Source organism: Salmo salar, chromosome 23, assembly GCF_965601325.2.
Source record: "Salmo salar chromosome 23, fSalSal1, whole genome shotgun sequence".
Taxonomy (NCBI): Eukaryota; Metazoa; Chordata; class Actinopteri; order Salmoniformes; family Salmonidae; genus Salmo; species Salmo salar.
Genome location: NC_138313.1, coordinates 50,456,073 through 50,478,409, shown reverse-complemented (window position 1 = coordinate 50,478,409; position 22,337 = coordinate 50,456,073). Strand labels below are relative to the sequence as shown.

At 41.4% G+C, this 22,337-nt stretch overlaps 1 protein-coding gene across 1 annotated transcript; it reads left to right on the top strand.

Annotated features, from left to right (window-relative positions):
* The first annotated feature begins 159 nt into the window (after window positions 1-159).
* skor1b (SKI family transcriptional corepressor 1b) lies at window positions 160-20,756 on the top strand. Its single transcript, XM_045706474.2, has 8 exons — window positions 160-621; window positions 1,903-3,721; window positions 4,060-4,156; window positions 4,266-4,373; window positions 4,543-4,608; window positions 4,950-5,024; window positions 5,445-5,519; window positions 20,622-20,756. Exons 2-8 carry the CDS (start codon window positions 1,913-1,915, stop codon window positions 20,717-20,719), a joined length of 2,328 nt encoding a protein of 775 aa, XP_045562430.2. The 5' UTR covers window positions 160-621; window positions 1,903-1,912; the 3' UTR covers window positions 20,720-20,756.
* Window positions 20,757-22,337: the final 1,581 nt, after the last annotated feature.

Genomic DNA, 22,337 nt, shown 5'->3' with positions numbered 1-22,337 from the left:
TAAATGTTGGAAACCATTAAGTCAGTTGCTATCAATGTTTAAACCCTATAGTCTATGTCTTTCTTTACTCTCTCTCTCTCTCTCTCTCTCTCTCTCTCCTTACATTCTGATGGAAAAGATCTCAGGGCCACATTATAATTGTCCTCGGGTCTATAAGAGCGTTGATATGTTTTTTTTTTCTCTCCCATTGATCCCGAAAGCAAACGGTTAATGTAAAGATGCAGGCACTAAGTGGGAGTGCCTTGCCATTTACTTCAGCTGTCACTTGATGTTTGGTGTTGAGGGCGTCGCGGTGAATTTCGTTGGGAGTGGGCTGGCTGCTCTACCTAGTGGACGCTCTCTTTACACACTACACACACACACACACAGCCGTGAGAGTCGAGCTCCAGCGAGGGATGCGAGAGCAGTCGGTGTGTGGCAGACAGACATCATTATTATTGGACAAACCTTCCGGCCAACCTGTTCAAACCATCGGACGAGTTGAACGCTGCTCTTTTTTTTGTTTGTTTGTTGTTGACCTAATTACAATACTTGATCACTCTTTTGTTGCTGTTATTGTTGTTGTTGTTGCTGACACAACGAAAAACGGGTTTGCACCATACAACAACAACAACAAAAAAGGTAAGCTTTTGCTGTAAGAAAGGATTAACGTTTTTTTTTTTACCTTGTTGTGCGGTTGACAATTACACGATTTCCTAACGCATTCGGGTACCTTCACAGCCATACATTTCATTTCACGCAACAATCTTTTGACATAACGTTTAAAAATCATGAAACATTCCAATTAAAATACAACAATATATATTGGCTTGCTGTTTACCAATCATCAATATGCCTATTGATCTACTTGCTCACTGATGGCTTATCGGCTCTATGTTTCTTTGTAAAGATTAGAGCGTCAATTACAATATATATTTGATGAGGGATTAAAAATGCATCTTGCATGTCACTTAATCGAGAGAAAGAAGAAAAAAAAAAAAAAGAATATATTCTTGAAACGTCTTAAATGTACCTCTTTTAGTGGCTCTGTTATCTTCCCAAACGATATAAGACCTATAAAACTTAGACCTTGGTAATTACACAGAAAGCTGCTTATAGGTTCAAATCCTCCAGGTTAAACTGCTTGGCATGGCTAAATGTATATTTTCCTTCTGTTCCGTTAGCTGGCACTGTTCAGCCCTTCTCCTCAGCTCTCCGCCCGCCCGGCTAAGGTCAGCTCTTGGGACCGGCTAAATCAGTTTTGGGCCCGGCTGAGTCAGCTCTCATCACGTTAAAGACCTGGTTTAGGCGGCAATAGCACTAGATCTGATTTGGAAAATAGGCTTTTACAAAATACTGAGAAACCACCAAGCGTTTTTCTTGAAAGTATTAGCTTTTACGCATACATATAATACATTTTTACTATACTTTTTATATTGTTCTTATGGGCTATTTAAACAATATAGGTCTATTTTATTGTTTTTTATGATGACTATTATTATGCCTATATAATTGTCCGATTTTTATCAGGACTATTTGCTGTCATTATAGGCTAATCAATGCTATTACAATGCAATAGGTTTATTTGGAAGCTGGAAAGAGGATACGGATTGTTTTAAAATATTTTTTTTAATTCTTTATTTGTATTTCTTTATTTCACCTTTATATAACTAGGGAAGTCAGTTAAGAACAAATTCTTATTTACAATGACGGCCGACACGGGCTAAACCCGGAACGACACTGGGGCAATTGTGCGCCGCCCTATTGGACTCCCAATCACGGCCAGATGTGATGCAGCCTAGATTATAAATTAGTTTATAAGTATTATTGGTAAAAAAAAAATATAAAAAAAAAAAGGGAAAAAAATGATATAAATGAAAAACTTGAATTGTCATGATAATAATTGTTTTTCTTCTTCTGCAGGCTTCCAGTAATGGAGTGTAATCCTAGTCTGCTACCTGCGACACGGGACTCCAGCTCTTCTCCATCGAGCTCCAAACAGGACCTCCCAACATTCAACCCCAACCTGAAACCCAACCAGGTCAGCGAGACAGCCCTGTATGGAATCCCCATAGTCTGCCTGGTGCTGGACGGCCAGGAGAGACTGTGTCTGGCCCAGATCTCTAACACCCTGCTGAAGAATTACAGCTATAACGAAATCCACAACCGGCGTGTGGCACTGGGCATCACCTGCGTGCAATGCACCCCGGTCCAGCTGGAGATCCTGAGGCGTGCGGGCGCCATGCCCATCTCCTCGAGGCGCTGTGGGATGATAACAAAGCGTGAGGCCGAGAGGCTTTGTAAATCGTTTCTTGGAGCTCATAACCCTCCAAAATTACCGGAAAATTTCGCGTTTGATGTTTCCCACGAGTGCGCGTGGGGGAGCCGTGGTAACTTTATACCGGCTAGGTACAACAGCTCCCGAGCCAAGTGCATCAAGTGCTCCTTCTGCAATATGTATTTTTCTCCCAATAAATTCATATTTCATTCTCACCGAACACCAGAGTCAAAGTATACACAGCCAGACGCGGCTAACTTTAACTCCTGGAGGAGACACCTCAAACTGACTGACAAAGGCTCACCTGACGACGTGGCGCATGCGTGGGAGGACGTGAAGGCCATGTTCAACGGGGGCAGCCGGAAGAGAACACTGCCGGTTCACGGTCACGGGTCTGAACGTTCCTTTCCATTGAAATCACATCAAGGATCTAGCAACTTCCCCCGAAGAGAATCACCGGAGATCCCTCCTAAAATCCTCCGCTGCGACGATAACCGGGGAGGCATGGGGAGTATGAGTACCACGCGCAGCTATCCGGTTATCCCCGTGCCCAGTAAGAGTTTCGGTATGCTGCAAAATGTGAAAATTCCTCCGCCGCTTTACCCACATCCCTACGGGTTCCCGGCATTCGGGTTGTTACAGAAAAAAGATGATGGTGTTGTGATGGGAGGAGAGCAGAATAAAGCTCACCTCTCTGGCGTCTTCTCCTGGCCAAGCACCAAGGACAGCGCCTACCACTCTTTCCCCATGTTCTGGCCTACTGCAGGTCCCCTGACCATGCCCCCCTACCCCCAGGCCCAGGCCCAGGCCCAGCACAAACCGCACTCGGAGCTCCTGTGCGCCAGACAGGGTGATCTGGACGCATCCGAGCAGAGTGACAGAAGTAGCAACACTCCGAGGGACAGTCTGATGGACAGTGATCAGTGCTCTAGCACACAGTCCACCCGGAATGAGGACGATAAGTTTGGCGATGAGACGAGGCCAATGGACTGTATAAGACCAGTTCTACCAAGGAAGATCAACTACGTCTCTGCATTCAGACCCGTCATCAAAGACGCGGAGAGTATAGCCAAACTTTACGGTAACCGGGGGTCGTACAACGGGTCTCGAGCTGGCTACCTGTCACCAGATTTCCTGAGCGAGAGCTCGAGTTACAGGTCCGTGTCCCCCGGAAGTGTGGACAGTGTGGGAGAGACGGATGTGGACGTTGAAACCAATAAATCACAAGAGGACGAGGAGTCACTTCCGCACAACATTGAGGTTAGCAAGACCCCTCTTGTTCCTGTTTTATTAAACTTGGCACAGGGCGCTTCACTAAATTTCCCAGAATCCAAATCGGAGCCAGAGCAGGCGGTTGTGGTCGACTCACAGAGAATGAATCTACCTCTACACGTGGTACTGTCTTCAGACAGAGAGAGACAGGGCAAGCAACTGCCGGAGGACAAGAACACGTCTTTTGTTGAAGTGAGTGATTGATATGGACCCAGTACTACATACTAAAGAAGATACTTTTTTTGTTTGTTTGTTATGAATTATGAATTGACAGATATGAATTAAAAAGTAACAATAGACCACCGTTAATTAATTGACTCATCGAAAAGGCATCATCCTTTTACTGTCACGTATACATTAGGGCTTATTTTATTCATTGTACGTTCACGTTTGTTTTTGTCTGTGTTAATAGCAGAGAATCAAAAGGTCGTTCAAATACACAATTTGTCCCACAAAAAAAAAAATGTCAGAGAGCATGATTGAATGTAATTTACCGAGAAATCTTCATTATCCTGTCCTGATTTATCTAGATATATTCACCGGACAGGAGTGACATGCAACAAAGGAAAAGTCCATATGCTTTTGGTTCAGCAACGAATTACCATAAAGGCACTGTGGAATCGAAAGGTTGGATGTTGTTTTGTTCCAAATGTTATAATAATAATAATAAAACACATTTTCGAGAAAAGCAACTAGACTCATTGATTTCCATTCGATTTATTTGATGTTTATTTAGACGACAGTGTCAGTAGAGAGGAGCCGTCCTCGACAATGGAGGAGATTGAAACGAAGTCGTATAACGGCCAGAGCGGCGAGGAGAGCCCGAGAGAAGCTCTGATTGAGGGTTAGTTCCAGAGCTGCACATCTCCGTCGGATAATAGGCTATTTTACTTTTTTTTTTGGTCAGGATTTTTGCTTATATAAAAAATAAAATAATTAAAGCCTCTTTTTTTGTTGTTGCCTATTTGTGTATATTTTGTAACGCTATAAATGTTGTCTCTGTGTGTTTTCAGGCGAGGCAACGCACAATGTTAACAGATTATTACAAACTCAGAAAGACATAGAAAAACTAGCAAAAGGTAACTAACTTATTATTATTATTATTATTATTATTACATTGTTATTTATAAAATGTTGGCTTATTTATTTATTTATTTTTCAATAATAATGATATTGTTTATTATAGGCTTTCTTTAATAATAATTGGAATGATCAATAAATGATGCCTTACATGATCCCTGCAGAATAGAATAGACTGGCTCTCACCCTAGGCCTTTTACCAATCGCTTGACATGAATCATTTAACATGAGTTAGCCTACCATTTAGCCTATACCCCGCAGCCATTTTCACCCCATATTAATTCTTTTTTTATTTTTTAAAAAATATTTTTTAACACATTTGTTCATTCATTTTCTACAGAGGAATTGCAGAGACAGCTCGTTGAGCAAGTGGCGCTAAGGAAGAAATTGGAACGAGAATTCCAACATTTAAAAAGTATAATTCATTTAAATCAAATTTCAGTTTTCGATTCAAAGGTTTTTTTAAAGTTTTATTTTTTTTTAGAAAATGAGTGTTTCTCGTAGTATCATGGTTATCATGATCAGCATGTTGACCGCTGAACAAACACACGTCGATATGGTTTTTCACTACGTCAGGTGTGTTAGTGCATGTCCGTTTTTTTATATTTTTTATATTGCATGATTCGAATGTCATTTAATTTTTCAATTCAATTCATATGGCTATTCGTTTGTGTATTTGGTGATTTAGGAGGCTTTCTTCAATTTCGCCCGAGTAGGATGCCCGAGTAGTGTATATCTATATATATATATATATATAGGCAACCACATTAAAAAGAGTCCTTTATCGGCAATATACTAAAGATGACTGACTAAGCTATTGTAAATTGCTCCCCAGATAATTTCCATCATCAGATGAAAAGGGAGCTGTCCTACAGGGAAGAGATGGTTCAGCAGCTTCATATTGTCAGAGGTGAGAAGATACCAAACATTCACCCTCCTACCCCCCCTCTACCCCCCCCCCCCCTCCCCTTTACCCCCCCCCCCCCTCCCCTCTATCCCCCCCCCTCACCACCACCACCACCACATACACAATCCACATCTCGATCGTCTCAAGGTTTTTTTTAAAAGAAAATCATTCTTACATCTGTCTCCTTCCCTTCATCTACACTGATTGAAGTGGATTTAGCAAGTGACATCAATAAGGGATCATAGCTTTCACCTGGATTCACCTGGTCAGTCTATGACATGGAAAGAACAGGTGTTCTTAATGTTTCATATACTCAGTATATATATATATATATATATTTGATAGGTTGATTGATTAAAGGCATGGGATGATCAAAGGCATATATATATATATATTGATCATCCCATGCCTTTAATCAATCTTTAATCAATCAACCAATCAACCAATCAAATTGATCAAAGGCATTATTTTTTTGCCTAATCAATTGGGGCCCGATTCCGACCCAAGTTATTAAGCACAAGTAAATGGAACATAATTCCCTTTAATGCACTTTTCTCTCTGTGCGTATTCTAACCTTGAACTTAAGCATGAGAACCCTGCTATTCATTTGGGGGGTGGAGATAAAGTAAATGAAGGTGGAGGTGTGTCCTACAGATACACCATATTCTGACCTTGACTTCATTCCCTCAATATTCCACCACCTTTACGCGCCAGGAATAAGGTCAAGCGAACATGCCCTGAAATAACAACATATGTAATTTACAACTTGCTACGAGCTGTTGGTAAGAGCTAGGTAAACGAGTAATCTGTTTGGATTAGGGAATCTTGTTTTATAGATATATATATATATATATTTGACCTTTTTAAATCGCTGGAGACAAATGACTGAAACCGGTCATATGGCAGCAAACTGAAACATATCAACACTAAAGTTGATGAAATGCTGAGCCATTATGTAGAATTTAAACTGTACGGCCTTTTAACTTGCAGGGACGGGCACTCTAATGTCTTTAATTATAGGCCACCCTGACTTCCTTTGTTTCCCTATTTCTATCATGTAAAATATTAGAAACTCTCAGTATCAGTAGTCCTAATAACTACACATTCCACTGCCAATATACTGTTAGTTCTCTTCCGTTGGTACATCCTACATGATCTTTCCATTTAATTCCATTGTTTCGTTCCATTTGCTTCCTCTGTAAATGCCGTCAAGGCCGTGTGGTTGTTGCTGAGGATCATAAGATAGATAATATAACAACAACAACAGCTAGGCTAGTTAAATCATTTTTTCGAGCGTTATTTATTTTATTTTTTTTATTTTTTATTTCACCTTTATTTAACCAGGTAGGCACGTTGAGAACAAGTCCTTTATTTAACCAGGTAGGCAAGTTGAGAACAAGTTCTCATTTACAACTGCGACCTGGCCAAGATAAAGCAAAGCAGTTCGACAACATACAACAACACACAGTTATGTAGCGCAGACCAAGCCCTAACAGTTGTAACCTCGACGCAGGGCGCAATACCTGTGACATCACACAGTTCCATGGTTAGTGTAGGTAATAGATGAGGGTATAGCCTACTATTGTACACTATTCTCCCTAGTATAGTTCAATGGACAGTCGTGGCCAAAAGTTTTGAGAATGACACAAATATTAATTTTCACAAAGTTTGCTGCTTCAGTGTCTTTAGATATTTTTTTGTCAGATGTTACTATGGAATACTGAAGTATAATTACAAGCATTTCATAAGTGTCAAAGGCTTTTATTGACAATTACATGAAGTTGATGCAAAGAGTCAATATTTACAGTGTTGACCCTTCTTTTTTCAAGACCTCTGCAATCCGCACCTGACATGCTGTCAATTAACTTCTGGGCCACATCCTGACTGATGGCAGCTCAGTCGTGCATAATCAATGCTGGGAATTTGTCAGGGTTTCTGTTTGTCATTCTCAAAACTATTGGCCACGACTGTACACTAATCTTCCAACATTACCATGGGTTGAAAAACTGAATGTGACACTTTTCAAAAGGAATCAAACCACAGTATTCTTTCTTTAGTCCAAAAAAAAAAAAAAGTCTCTCCAAATCTGTTTTTCACGATTCATAAATACTTTCCTAACCCTAAATAATCTACAACATCAGAGTATTTTTAAATCTACTAATTGGTGCTGAAACTGAAACTAATATACATATATTTATATTGGCTTTCTTTCAACCATCTCTAATATTCTAAAAAAAAAAAAAAATACTTTTCTTGATATATCCTAGTGAGTCTGTCAACAAAAATTTCCAACTAAAAGGTACACTGTATTTAAAGGGATGGTTTAAGATAAATGTACTGAAAAACCCACATTGAATGAAAACTCAACCAGAAAATCTGTCTACCAGCAAGTGGTAGGGATTTCATCAGTTAAATTACATTTATTCAGCCCTGGCAAGGAAACCCCGCCTGGAAAGCCCGTTATGCATCTTCATAAGGTAAGTATGAATATCAACCACTGAGAAATGCATAGGAAAAGTGTACGTAAGAAAAGCTTAATTTCCTAAGTCTGAATCGGGCCCTTTTGATGAATAGTCAAAATATACTATATCTCAACACAGATGGGATGTATACATAGGACTACAGTTTGTAGTCATAACTGTGGACATCATCTCGGGATTTAAGTATAATAATTAATCCAAAAACAGATATTTTGTGTTTTATTCAACACTGCGTTATTAAAAGAGAAAGACCAGGAATATCAAATAAAACACACAAATGTGCAAAAAAAAAACAAATACCAAAAAATAATAGAAAGATAATATTAGGTCAGAACAATGCATTTACGTGCACATAATACGTGAGTCTATATGAATATGATCAACAACCCAAATAAAGAATGTAAAAACGTCTCCAGCCATCCCACAGCTAACAGACCTGATATAACCACTATTCAACTATCCCACAGCTAACAGACCTGATATAACCACTATTCAACTATCCCACAGCTAACAGACCTGATATAACCACTATTCAACTATCCCACAGCTAACAGACCTGATATAACCACTATTCAACTATCCCACAGCTAACAGACCTGATATAACCACTATTCAACTATCCCACAGCTAACAGACCTGATATAACCACTATTCAACTATCCCACAGCTAACAGACCTGATATAACCACTATTCAACTATCCCACAGCTAACAGACCTGATATAACCACTATTCAACTATGCCACAGATAACAGACCTGATATAACCACTATTCAACTATCCCACAGCTAACAGACCTGATATAACCACTATTCAACTATCCCACAGCTAACAGACCTGATATAACCACTATTCAACTATCCCACAGCTAACAGACCTGATATAACCACTATTCAACTATCCCACAGCTAACAGACCTGATATAACCACTATTCAACTATCCCACAGCTAACAGACCTGATATAACCACTATTCAACTATCCCACAGCTAACAGACCTGATATAACCACTATTCAACTATGCCACAGCTAACAGACCTGATATAACCACTATTCAACTATGCCACAGCTAACAGACCTGATATAACCACTATTCAACTATCCCACAGCTAACAGACCTGATATAACCACTATTCAACTATCCCACAGCTAACAGACCTGATATAACCACTATTCAACTATCCCACAGCTAACAGACCTGATATAACCACTATTCAACTATCCCACAGCTAACAGACCTGATATAACCACTATTCAACTATCCCACAGCTAACAGACCTGATATAACCACTATTCAACTATGCCACAGCTAACAGACCTGATATAACCACTATTCAACTATCCCACAGCTAACAGACCTGATATAACCACTATTCAACTATCCCACAGCTAACAGACCTGATATAACCACTATTCAACTATCCCACAGCTAACAGACCTGATATAACCACTATTCAACTATCCCACAGCTAACAGACCTGATATAACCACTATTCAACTATCCCACAGCTAACAGACCTGATATAACCACTATTCAACTATCCCACAGCTAACAGACCTGATATAACCACTATTCAACTATCCCACAGCTAACAGACCTGATATAACCACTATTCAACTATCCCACAGCTAACAGACCTGATATAACCACTATTCAACTATCCCACAGATAACAGACCTGATATAACCACTATTCAACTATCCCACAGCTAACAGACCTGATATAACCACTATTCAACTATCCCACAGCTAACAGACCTGATATAACCACTATTCAACTATCCCACAGCTAACAGACCTGATATAACCACTATTCAACTATCCCACAGCTAACAGACCTGATATAACCACTATTCAACTATCCCACAGCTAACAGACCTGATATAACCACTATTCAACTATCCCACAGCTAACAGACCTGATATAACCACTATTCAACTATCCCACAGATAACAGACCAGATATAACCACTATTCAACTATCCCACAGCTAACAGACCTGATATAACCACTATTCAACTATCCCACAGCTAACAGACCTGATATAACCACTATTCAACTATCCCACAGCTAACAGACCTGATATAACCACTATTCAACTATCCCACAGATAACAGACCAGATATAACCACTATTCAACTATCCCACAGATAACAGACCTGATATAACCACTATTCAACTATCCCACAGCTAACAGACCTGATATAACCACTATTCAACTATCCCACAGCTAACAGACCTGATATAACCACTATTCAACTATCCCACAGCTAACAGACCTGATATAACCACTATTCAACTATCCCACAGATAACAGACCAGATATAACCACTATTCAACTATCCCACAGCTAACAGACCTGATATAACCACTATTCAACTATCCCACAGCTAACAGACCTGATATAACCACTATTCAACTATCCCACAGCTAACAGACCTGATATAACCACTATTCAACTATCCCACAGCTAACAGACCTGATATAACCACTATTCAACTATCCCACAGCTAACAGACCTGATATAACCACTATTCAACTATCCCACAGATAACAGACCAGATATAACCACTATTCAACTATCCCACAGCTAACAGACCTGATATAACCACTATTCAACTATCCCACAGCTAACAGACCTGATATAACCACTATTCAACTATCCCACAGCTAACAGACCTGATATAACCACTATTCAACTATCCCACAGCTAACAGACCTGATATAACCACTATTCAACTATCCCACAGCTAACAGACCTGATATAACCACTATTCAACTATCCCACAGATAACAGACCAGATATAACCACTATTCAACTATCCCACAGATAACAGACCTGATATAACCACTATTCAACTATCCCACAGCTAACAGACCTGATATAACCACTATTCAACTATCCCACAGCTAACAGACCTGATATAACCACTATTCAACTATCCCACAGCTAACAGACCTGATATAACCACTATTCAACTATCCCACAGATAACAGACCAGATATAACCACTATTCAACTATGCCACAGCTAACAGACCTGATATAACCACTATTCAACTATCCCACAGATAACAGACCAGATATAACCAATCATCAAGGCCTTGAATAGGTGAATCAGGTTAACTATTTCAGGGCTACTAGAACAACATTGTGAAACATCTGATGGTCCCCGAGGAGAGGTTTGACGAATCACTGACGTTAATCAGTCTACTGCTCCTCTCGTGTTATCATCCTTTACATATAGACACATTAGGCAGCGAGCTGGACCAAGAGAGAAAGGTTAGTTATGCCTTTCAACACAAGTTGAAAGGTAAATGATATGTGGCCAGTAGGAATATGATACATATATATACTGCTCAAAAAAATAAAGGGAACACTTAAACAACACATCCTACATCTGAATCAAAGAAATAATCTTATTAATTACTTTTTTCTTTACATAGTTGAATGTGCTGACAACAAAATCACACAAAAATAATCAATGGAAATCCAATTTATCAACCCATGGAGGTCTGGATTTGGAGTCACACTCAAAATTAAAGTGGAAAACCACACTACAGGCTGATCCAACTTTGATGTAATGTCCTTAAAACAAGTCAAAATGAGGCTCAGTAGTGTGTGTGGCCTCCACGTGCCTGTATGACCTCCCTACAACGCCTGGGCATGCTCCTGAAGAGGTGGCGGATGGTCTCCTGAGGGATCTCCTCCCAGACCTGGACTAAAGCATCCGCCAACTCCTGGACAGTCTGTGGTGCAACGTGGCGTTGGCGGATGGAGCGAGACATGATGTCCCAGATGTGCTCAATTGGATTCAGGTCTGGGGAACGGGCGGCCAGTCCATAGCATCAATGCCTTCCTCTTGCAGGAACTGCTGACACACTCCAGCCACATGAGGTCTAGCATTGTCTTGCATTAGGAGGAACCCAGGGCCAACCGCACCAGCATATGGTCTCACAAGGGGTCTGAGGATCACATCTCGGTACCTAATGGCAGTCAGGCTACCTCTGGCGAGCACATGGAGGGCTGTGCGGCCCCCCAAAGAAATGCCACCCCACACCATGACTGACCCACCGCCAAACCGGTCATGCTGGAGGATGTTGCAGGCAGCAGAACATTCTCCACGGCATCTCCAGACTCTGTCACGTCTGTCACGTGCTCAGTGTGAACCTGCTTTCATCTGTGAAGAGCACAGGGCGCCAGTGGCGAATTTGCCAATCTTGGTGTTCTCTGACAAATGCCAAACGTCCTGCACGGTGTTGGGCTGTAAGCACAACCCCCACCTGTGGACGTCGGGCCCTCATACCACCCTCATGGAGTCTGTTTCTGATCGTTTGAGCAGACACATGCACATTTGTGGCCTGCTGGAGGTCATTTTGCAGGGCTCTGGCAGTGCTTCTCCTGCTCCTCCTTGCACAAAGGCGGAGGTAGCGGTCCTGCTGCTGGGTTGTTGCCCTCCTACGGCCTCCTCCACGTCTCCTGATGTACTGGCCTGTCTCCTGGTAGCGCCTCCATGCTCTGGACACTACGCTGACAGACACAGCAAACCTTCTTGCCACAGCTCGTATTGATGTGCCATCCTGGATGAGCTGCACTACCTGAGCCACTTGTGTGGGTTGTAGACTCCGTCTCATGCTACCACTAGAGTGAAAGCACCGCCAGCATTCAAAAGTCACCAAAACATCAGCCAGGAAGCATAGGAACTGAGAAGTGGTCTGTGGTCCCCACCTGCAGAACCACTCCTTTATTGGGGGTGTCTTGCTAATTGCCTATAATTTCCACCTGTTGTCTATTCCACTTGCACAACAGCATGTGAAATTTATTGTCAATCAGTGTTGCTTCCTAAGTGGACAGTTTGATTTCACAGAAGTGTGATTGACTTGGAGTTACATTTGTGTTGTTTAAGTGTTCCCTTTATTTTTTTGAGCAGTATATATATAATATATACACAGTGGGGGAAAAAAGTATTTGATCCCCTGCTGATTTTGTACGTTTGCCCACTTACAAAGAAATGATCAGTCTATAATTTTAATGGTAGGTTTATTTGAACAGTGAGAGACAGAATAACAACAAAAATATCCAGAAAAACCACAGCCTTATATATATATATATATATATATATATATATATATATATATATATATATATATATATACAGTACCAGTCAAAAGTTTTGACACACCTACTCATTCAAGGGTTTTTCTTTATTTGTACTATTTTCTACATTGTAGAATAATACTGAAGACATCAAAACTATGAAATAACACATATGGAATCATGTAGTAACCAACAAAGTGTTAAACAAATCAAAATATATTTTATATTGGAGATTTTTCAAAGTAGCCACCCTTTGCCTTGATGACAGCTTTGCACTCTCTTGGCATTCTCTCAACCAGCTTCACCTGGAATGTTTTTCCAACAGTCTTGAAGGAGTTCCCACATACATTTTCCTTCACTCTGCGGTCCAACTCATCCAACACCATCTCAATTGGGTTGAGGTCAGGTGATTGTGGAGGCCAGGTCATCTGATGCAGCACCCCATCACTTTCCTTCTTGGTCCAAATAGCCCTTACACAGCCTGGAGGTGTGTTGGGTCATTGTTCTGTTGAAAAACAAATGATAGTCCTTCTAAGCACAAACCAGATGGGATGTAGTATCGCTGCAGAATGCTGTGGTAGCCATGCTGGTTAAGTGTGCCTTAAATTCTAAATAAATTACAGACAGTGTATCAGAGGACATTTCTCCAAAAAAGTACGATCTTTGTCCCCATGTGCAGTTGCAAACCGTAGTCTGTCTTTCTTATGGCGGTTTTGGAGCAGTGACTTCTTCCTTGCTGAGCGGCCTTTCAGGTTATGTCGATATAGGACTCGTTTTACTGTGGATATAGATACTTTTGTACCTGTTTCCTCCAGCATCTTCACAAGGTCCTTTGCTGTTGTTCTGGGATTGATTTGCACTTTTCGCACCAAAGTACGTTCATCTCTAGGAGACAGAATGCGTCTCCTTCCTGAGCGGTATGATGGCTGCGTGGTCCCATGGTGTTTATACTTGCGTACTATTGTTTGTACAGATGGGCGTGGTACCTTCAGGCGTTTGGAAATTGCTCCCAAGGATGAACCAGACTTGTGGAGGTCTACAATTGTTTTCCTGAGGTCTTGGCTGTTTTCTTTTGATTTTCCCATGATGTCAAGCAAAGAGGCACTGAGTTTGAAGGTAGGCCTTGAAATACATCCACAGGTACACCTCCAATCGACTCAAATGATGTCAGTTAGCCTATCAGAAGCTTCTAAAGCCATGACATCATTTTCTGGAATTTTCCAAGCTGTTTAAAAGCACAGTCAACTTAGTGTATGTAAACTTCTGAACCACTGGAATTGTGATACAGTGAACTATAATCTGTCTGTAAATAATTATTGGAAAAATGACTTGTGTCATGCACAAAGTAGATGTCCTAACCGACTTGCCAAAACTATAGTTTGTTAACAAGAAATTTGCAAGAGTGGTTGAAAAACAAGTTTTAATGACTCTAACCCAAGTGTATGTAAACTTCCAACTTTAACAGTATATAGGGAAGGTAATCAAAGAGGTGATGGAGTCCAGGCGAGTCTGATGACGCACAGGTGCACGTAACGATGGTGACAGGTGTGCGCCAAAACGAGCAGTCTGATGAACTAGAGGTCGGAGAGGTTTCACACGTGACACCTTGTCACAACACAACTGATTGGCTCAAATGCATTAAGAATGAAAGAAATTCCACAAATTAACTTTTAACGAGGCGCACCTGTTAAATGAAATGCATTCCAGGTGACTACCTCATGAAGCTGGTTGAGAGAATGCCAAGAGTGTGCAAAGGCAAAGGGGTGGCTACTTCGAAGAATCTAAAATATATACATGATTCCACATGTGTTTTTTCATAGTTTTGATGTCTTCACTATTATTCTACAATGTAGAAAATATTAAAAATAAAGAAAAACCCTTGAATGAGTAGGTGTGTCCAAACGTTTGACTGGTACTGTACTTTTTTTTTTCTTTTTATATATTTAAAAAAACTGCAGATTTTATACACAAGAACACACGTAGTCAGGAACATTGACTTGCTGTAGCTAAAGGGTTAGATTGTTTCTTCAGACATACATGAACATTCATTGTTTTACTACATTTCAGATCATGGCCTTGATTCATATTTCTATTTATTTATATATGCAGTGCCTTCGGGAAAGTATTCAGACCCCTTCACTTTTCCCACATTTTGTTACGTTACTGTAATGGTCCTGTGTGTGTAGCTGGTGTAGAGAGTCAGGCGCAGGACAGCAAATATGAGTAATCAACGTACTTTTACTCAAAATGACAAATGTACAAAGTAACCTGGGGAACAGAGGGTTAAATAATAAACAGGTAATTGGGTGAGTGACTAAGACTAAGACAAAACAAATGGAAAATGAAAAGTGTATCGGCGGTGGCTAGAAGGCCGGTGACGTCGACCGCCGAACGCCGCCCGAACGAGGAGAGGGACCGACTTTGGCGGAAGTCGTGACAGTTACAGCCTTATTCGAAAACAATTTCCTCAGCAATCAACACACAATACTCCATAATGACATCACAATACCCCATAATGACATCACAATACCCCATAATGACATCACACTACCCCATAATGACATCACAATACCCCATAATGACATCACAATACTCCATAATGACATCACAATACCCCATAATGACATCACACTACCCCATAATGACATCACAATACCCCATAATGACAAAGCAAAAACAGGTTTTTAGAAATGTTTGAAAATGTATTAAAAACCAAAAACAGAAATATCTTATTTACATATACCTTATTTACATAAGTATTGAGACCCTATGCTATGAGACTCGAAATTGAGCACAGGTGAATCCTGTTTCCATTGATCATCCTTGATATATTTGTACAACTTGACTGGAGTCCACCTGTGGTAAATTCAATTGATTGGACATGATTTGGAAAGGCACACACCTGTCTATATAAGGTCCCACAGTTGACAGTGCATGTCGGAGCAAAAACCAAGCCATGAGGTCAAAGGAATTGTCCGTAGTGCTCCGAGACTAGATTGTGTCGAGGCACAGATCTGGGGAGTGGTACAAAATAAATTCTGCAGCATTGAAGGTCCCCAAGAACACAGTGGAAGTTTGGAACCACCAAAACTCTTCCTAGAGTTTGCCGCACGACCAAACTGAGCAATCGAGGGAGAAGGTCCTTGGTTAGGTGACCAAGAACCCAATGGTCACTCTGACAGAGCTCTAGAGTTCCTCTGTGGATATGGGAGAACCTTCCAGAAGGACAGCCATCTCTGCAGCACTCCACCAATTAGGCCTTTATGGGAGAGTGGCCAGATGGAAGCCACTCCCCAGTAAAAGGCACATGACAGCCTTCTGGGAGTTTTCCTAAAGGCACCTAAAGACTCAGACCATGACAGACAAGATTCTCTGGTCTGATGAAACTAAGATTGAACTCTTTGGCCTGAATGCCAAGCGTCACGTCTGGAGGAAACTTGGCACCATCCCTACGGTGAAGCATGGTGGTGGCAGCATCATGCTGTGGGGATGTTTTTCAGTGGCACTGACTAGGAGACTAGTCAGGATCGAGGCAAAGATGAACGGAGCAAAGTACAGAGAGATTCTTGATGAAAACCTGCTCCAGAGCGCTCAGGACCTCAGACTTGGGGGAAGGTTCACCTTCCAACAGGACAACGACCCTAAACACACAGCCAAGACAACGCAGGAGAGGCTTCGGGACAAGTCTCTGAATGTCCTTGAGTGGCCCAGCCAGAGAACGGACTTGAATCTGATCAAACATTTCTGGAGAGACCTGAAAATAGCTGTGCAGCGACGCTCCCCATCCAACCTGACAGAGCTTGAGAGGATCTGCAGAGAAGAATGGGAGAAACCTCCCAAATACAGGTGTGTCAAGCTTGTAGCGTCATACCCAAGAAGACTTGAGGCTGTAATCGCTGCCAAAGGTGCTTCAACACAGTACTTAGTAAAGGGTCTGAATACTTATGTAAATGTAATATTTCTGTTTTTTTATTTGCTATTATTTTGCCATTATGGGGTATTGTGTGTAGATCGATGAGGGAAAAAAGCAATTGAATCCATTTTAGAATAAGGCTGTTAAGTAACAAAATGTGAAAAAAGTTAAGGGGTCTGAATACTTTCCATGTCAAGTGTCAGTTGTGTGGAGGTGAGGATGGAGTCAGGCGCAGGACACAGAACTGAGTAAAATAACGTTCTTTACTCTGAAAAATAAATATCCCAAAATCCACGCAGGGATAACAACCCTAACACAAAAACCATGAAACAATCACGCGCACAAAACATAATGAGAACCAGAGGGTTAAACAGGGAAATAATAATAACGAAATGGGAACCAGGTGTGAACAATCAAGACAAAACAAATGGAAAAAGAAACGTAGATCGGTGGAAGCTTGATAGCCGGTGACGTCGACCGCCGATACGCCACCCGAACGAGAGGGACCAACTTCTGCGGAAGCCGTGACAATCCAAATGCACTGTATATATATTTTTATATATTTTCCTGTATTATTTTCCCCCTAACCCTACCACTCCTCCCTTAATTGGATTAAACTAATGGACAACAACACTTAGGCTTCTACTTCCAGTTTATACATAACTATATACATTTTTATGGACACAATCTATTTTACAATAGTTATCTTTTGTTTGTTTTTAGTACCATTCTATCAGCTCCATTCAACCCCTCCCATCGATCTCTAAACACCATCCAGTTTTGATTTATATTTGTCGTATATATTTTTCAAATGTGCTGTGATGTTTCACAAAAATTCTGAACCTTTCTATTCTCACAATTCCTACAGATTGTAAATTAAAGATAAACATTTTTTTGCTAAAATTATTATTATATTATTGATGGATTGACTATGACTTTTTAAATCACCCAACAGTGTTATTTACAGAGTTAACTCCAGGTAAATGTTGCAATTCTTCAACCAGTCCTGAACCTGAACCTTGCGACCAAAAACCAGCTACATATTTACCAAAACAAATTATCTAATGATTCTGTCTCTTCGCAGCAAAATCTGCAGAGCTGGGACGGTTGTATCACCCATATAAATAACATTCTATTGGTTGCAAGAATGTTTTATAATAATTTAAATTAAATTGAAAAACTCTTGTTTTGTGCATCAGTTCATAAATCATGTGCCAAGGAATCGGTTCATTGGAAATCTCTTCCCAACTATTTTGCAATCTGTGTGATTCAAGTTGTATTACATTTTAGAGCATGACCTTGAATCGAGTTTTATTTAAGCAATAAGGTACGAGGGGGTGTGGTTTATGGCCAATATAGTACATTTTATAAACTGGAATATTCGAGCCCTGAATGCTGATTGGCTGACAGCTGTGGTATATCAGACCGTGTACAACGGTTATGACAAAACACGTATTTTTACTGCTCTAATTACGTTGGTAACCAGTTTACAATGGCATTAAGGCACCTCGGGGGGTTGTGGTATACTGCCAATTTCCCACGGCTAAGGGCTGTGTCCAGGCATTTGTCACGCTGAAGAACAACCCTTAGCCTATATACATTTGAAAAGGGAATTGACTTTTATTTTATTTATATTATAAATTTTTTTAAACCTTTATTTAACTAGGCAAGTCAGAACAAGTTCTTATTTACAATGACGGCCTGGCAAAAGGCCTCCTGCGGGGACGAGGGCCTGGGATTAAAAGTAAAGAATATAGGACAAAACACACATCACAACAAGAGAGGCACCACAACACTACAAAAAGAGAGACCTAATACAACAACACAGCAAAGCAGCAACACATGACAACAACATAGTAGCAACACAACATGGTAGCAACACAACATGACAACAACATGGTAGCAACACAACATGGCAGCAGTACAACATGGTAGAAGCACAACATGGTAGCAACACAACATGGTAGCAGCACAACATGGTAGCAGCACAACATGGTACAAACATTATTGGGCTCAGACAACAGAACAAAGGGCAAGAAGGTAGAGACAACAATACATCCCACAAAGCAGCCACAACAGTCAGTAAGAGTGGCCATGATTGAGTCTTACACTTAGGTTACACTTAGGTTACATACACTAAGTTGGAGTCATTAAAACTCGTTTTTCAACCACCACAAATTTCTTGTTAACAAACTATAGTTTTGGCAAGTCGATTAGGACATCTACTTTGTGCATGACACAAGTCATTTTTCCAACAATTGTTCACATACAGATTATTTCACTTATAATTCCCTGTATCACAATTCCAGTGGTTCAGAAGTTTACATACACTAAGTTGACTGTGCCTTTAAACAGCTTGGAAAATTCCAGAAAATTATGTCATGGCTTTAGAAGCTTCTGATAGGCTAATTGACATCATTTGAGTCAATTGGAGGTATACCTGTGGATGTATTTCAAGGCCTACCTTCAAACTCAGTGCCTCTTTGCTTGACATCATGGGAAAATCTAAAGAAAACAGCCAAGACGTAAGAAAAGAAATTGTAGACCTCCACAAGTCTGGTTTATCATTGGGAGCAATTTGCGAAATTTACAGACTTCAACTGTACATTTGAAAAGATAATTAATTTAGTCCTATATACATTTGAAAAGATAATTAATTTAGTCCTATATACATTTGAAAAGAGAACTGACTTCGGCATATATATATACGGCAGGTACCCTAGTGGTTAGAATGTTGGGCCAGTAACCGAAAGGTTGCTAGATCGAATGCCTGAGCTGACAAGGTAAAAAATCTGTTGTTCTGCCCCTGAACAAGGCAGTTAACCCACTGTTCCTAGGCCGTCATTGTATATAAGAATTTGTTCTTAACTAACTTGCCTAGTTAAATAAAAGGTTAAAAAAATAAATATACAATTGAAAAGAGAATAGACATCACTAGAAAAGTATTTATGTATTGTGAGGACTGAAACACACACACCTTTGTGGATCTATTTAGTGTTCTATTCCCTTCATCTAGTGGATCTATTTAGTGATCTATTCCCTTCATCTAGTGGATCTATTTAGTGATCTATTACCTTCATCTAGTGGATCTATTCCCTTCATCTAGTGGATCTATTTAGTGATCTATTCCCTTCATCTAGTGGATCTATTCCCTTCATCTAGTGGATCTATTCCCTTCATCTAGTGGATCTATTTAGTGATCTATTCCCTTCATCTAGTGGATCTATTCCCTTCATCTAGTGGATCTATTTAGTGATCTATTCCCTTCATCTAGTGGATCTATTCCCTTCATCTAGTGGATCTTTTCCCTTCATCTAGTGGATCTATTTAGTGATCTATTCCCTTCATCTAGTGGATCTATTCCCTTCATCTAGTGGATCTATTCCCTTCATCTAGTGGACCTAGATATTTTAGTGATCTATTGGATCTAGATCTATTTAGTGATCTTCATCTAGTGGATCGATTAAGGGATCTATTCCCTTCATCTAGTGGATCTATTCCCTTCATCTAGTGGATCTATTTAGTGATCTATTCTCTTCATCTAGTGGATCTATTTAGTGATCTATTTCCTTTCTTCATCTAGTGGATCTATTTAGTGATCTATTCTCTTTCTTCCCAGAAGCTCACAACGCTCTACAACATTTCTCCTGTAAGATGCTGACTCCTCGACACTGCACTGGAACCTGCTCCTTCAAACCTCCTCTTCTACCACCTTAGTCCTTTCCCACAGCCCGCCGTGGAGCCCCGTCAGTCTGGAAAGCAAGGCTACTTCTACCCACAAGACTACTACCACCCACAAGACTACTACCACCTCCAGGACTACTACCACCCTGAAGACTACTACCACCCCCAGGACTACTACCACCCCCAGGATTACTATCACCCCCAAGACTACTACCACCCCCAAGACTACTACCACCCTGAAGACTACTACCACCCTGAAGACCACTACCACCCCCAGGACTACTACCACCCTAAAGAATACTAACACCCTGAAGACTACTACCACCCTGAAGACTACTACCACCCCCAGGACTACTACCACCCCCAGGACTACTACCACCCTGAAGACTACTACCACCCCGAAGACTACTACCACCCCCAAGACTACTACCACCCCCAAGACTACTACCACCCCCAGGACTACTAACACCCCAAGACTACTACCACCCCCAAGACTACTACCACCCCCAAGACTACTACCACCCCCAAGACTACTACCACCCCCAGGACTACTACCACCCCCAAGACTACTACCACCCTGAAGACCACTACCACCCTGAAGACCACTACCACCCCCAGGACTACTACCACCCTGAAGACTACTACCACCCTGAAGACTACTACCACCCCCAGGACTACTACCACCCTGAAGACTACTACCACCCTGAAGACTACTACCACCCTAAAGAATACTAACACCCCCAAGACTACTACCACCCCCAGGACTACTACCACCCCCAAGACTACTACCACCCCCAGGACTACTACCACCCCCAAGACTACTACCACCCCCAGGACTACTACCACCCCCAGGACTACTACCACCCCCAAGACTACTACCACCCCCAAGACTACTACCACCCCCAAGACTACTATCACCCCCAGGACTACTACCACCCCCAAGACTACTACCACCCCCAGGACTACTACCACCCTAAAGACTACTACCACCCTAAAGACTACTACCACCCCCAGGACTACTACCACCCCCAGGACTACTACCACCCCCAGGACTACTACCACCCTGAAGACTACTACCACCCCCAGGACTACTACCACCCTGAAGACTACTACCACCACCAAGACTACTACCACCCCCAGGACTACTACCACCCCCAGGACTACTACCACCCTGAACACTACTACCACCTTGAAGACTACTACCACCCCCAGGTCTACTACCACCCCCAAGACTACTACCACCCCCAGGACTACTACCACCCCCAAGACTACTACCACCCCCAAGACTACTACCACCCCCAAGACTACTACCACCCCCAGGACTACTACCACCCCCAAGACTACTACCACCCCCAGGACTACTACCACCCCCAAGACTACTACCACCATAAGACTACTACCACCCCAAGACTACTACCACCCCCAAGACTACTAACACACCAAAGACTACTACCACCCCCAAGACTACTACCACCCCCAGGACTACTACCACCCTGAACACTACTACCACCTTGAAGACTACTACCACCCCCAGGTCTACTACCACCCCCAAGACTACTACCACCCCCAGGACTACTACCACCCCCAAGACTACTACCACCCCCAAGACTACTACCACCCCCAAGACTACTACCACCCCCAGGACTACTAC

Coding starts and splice junctions, on each gene's coding strand:
- skor1b (XM_045706474.2), top strand. CDS start 1,913: ATGGAGTGTAATCCTAGTCTGCTACCTGCGACACGGGACTCCAGCTCT. Junction 4,374..4,542: donor GAGAGAAGCTCTGATTGAGG/GTTAGTTCCAGA, acceptor GTGTGTTTTCAG/GCGAGGCAACGCACAATGTT. Junction 4,609..4,949: donor CATAGAAAAACTAGCAAAAG/GTAACTAACTTA, acceptor CATTTTCTACAG/AGGAATTGCAGAGACAGCTC.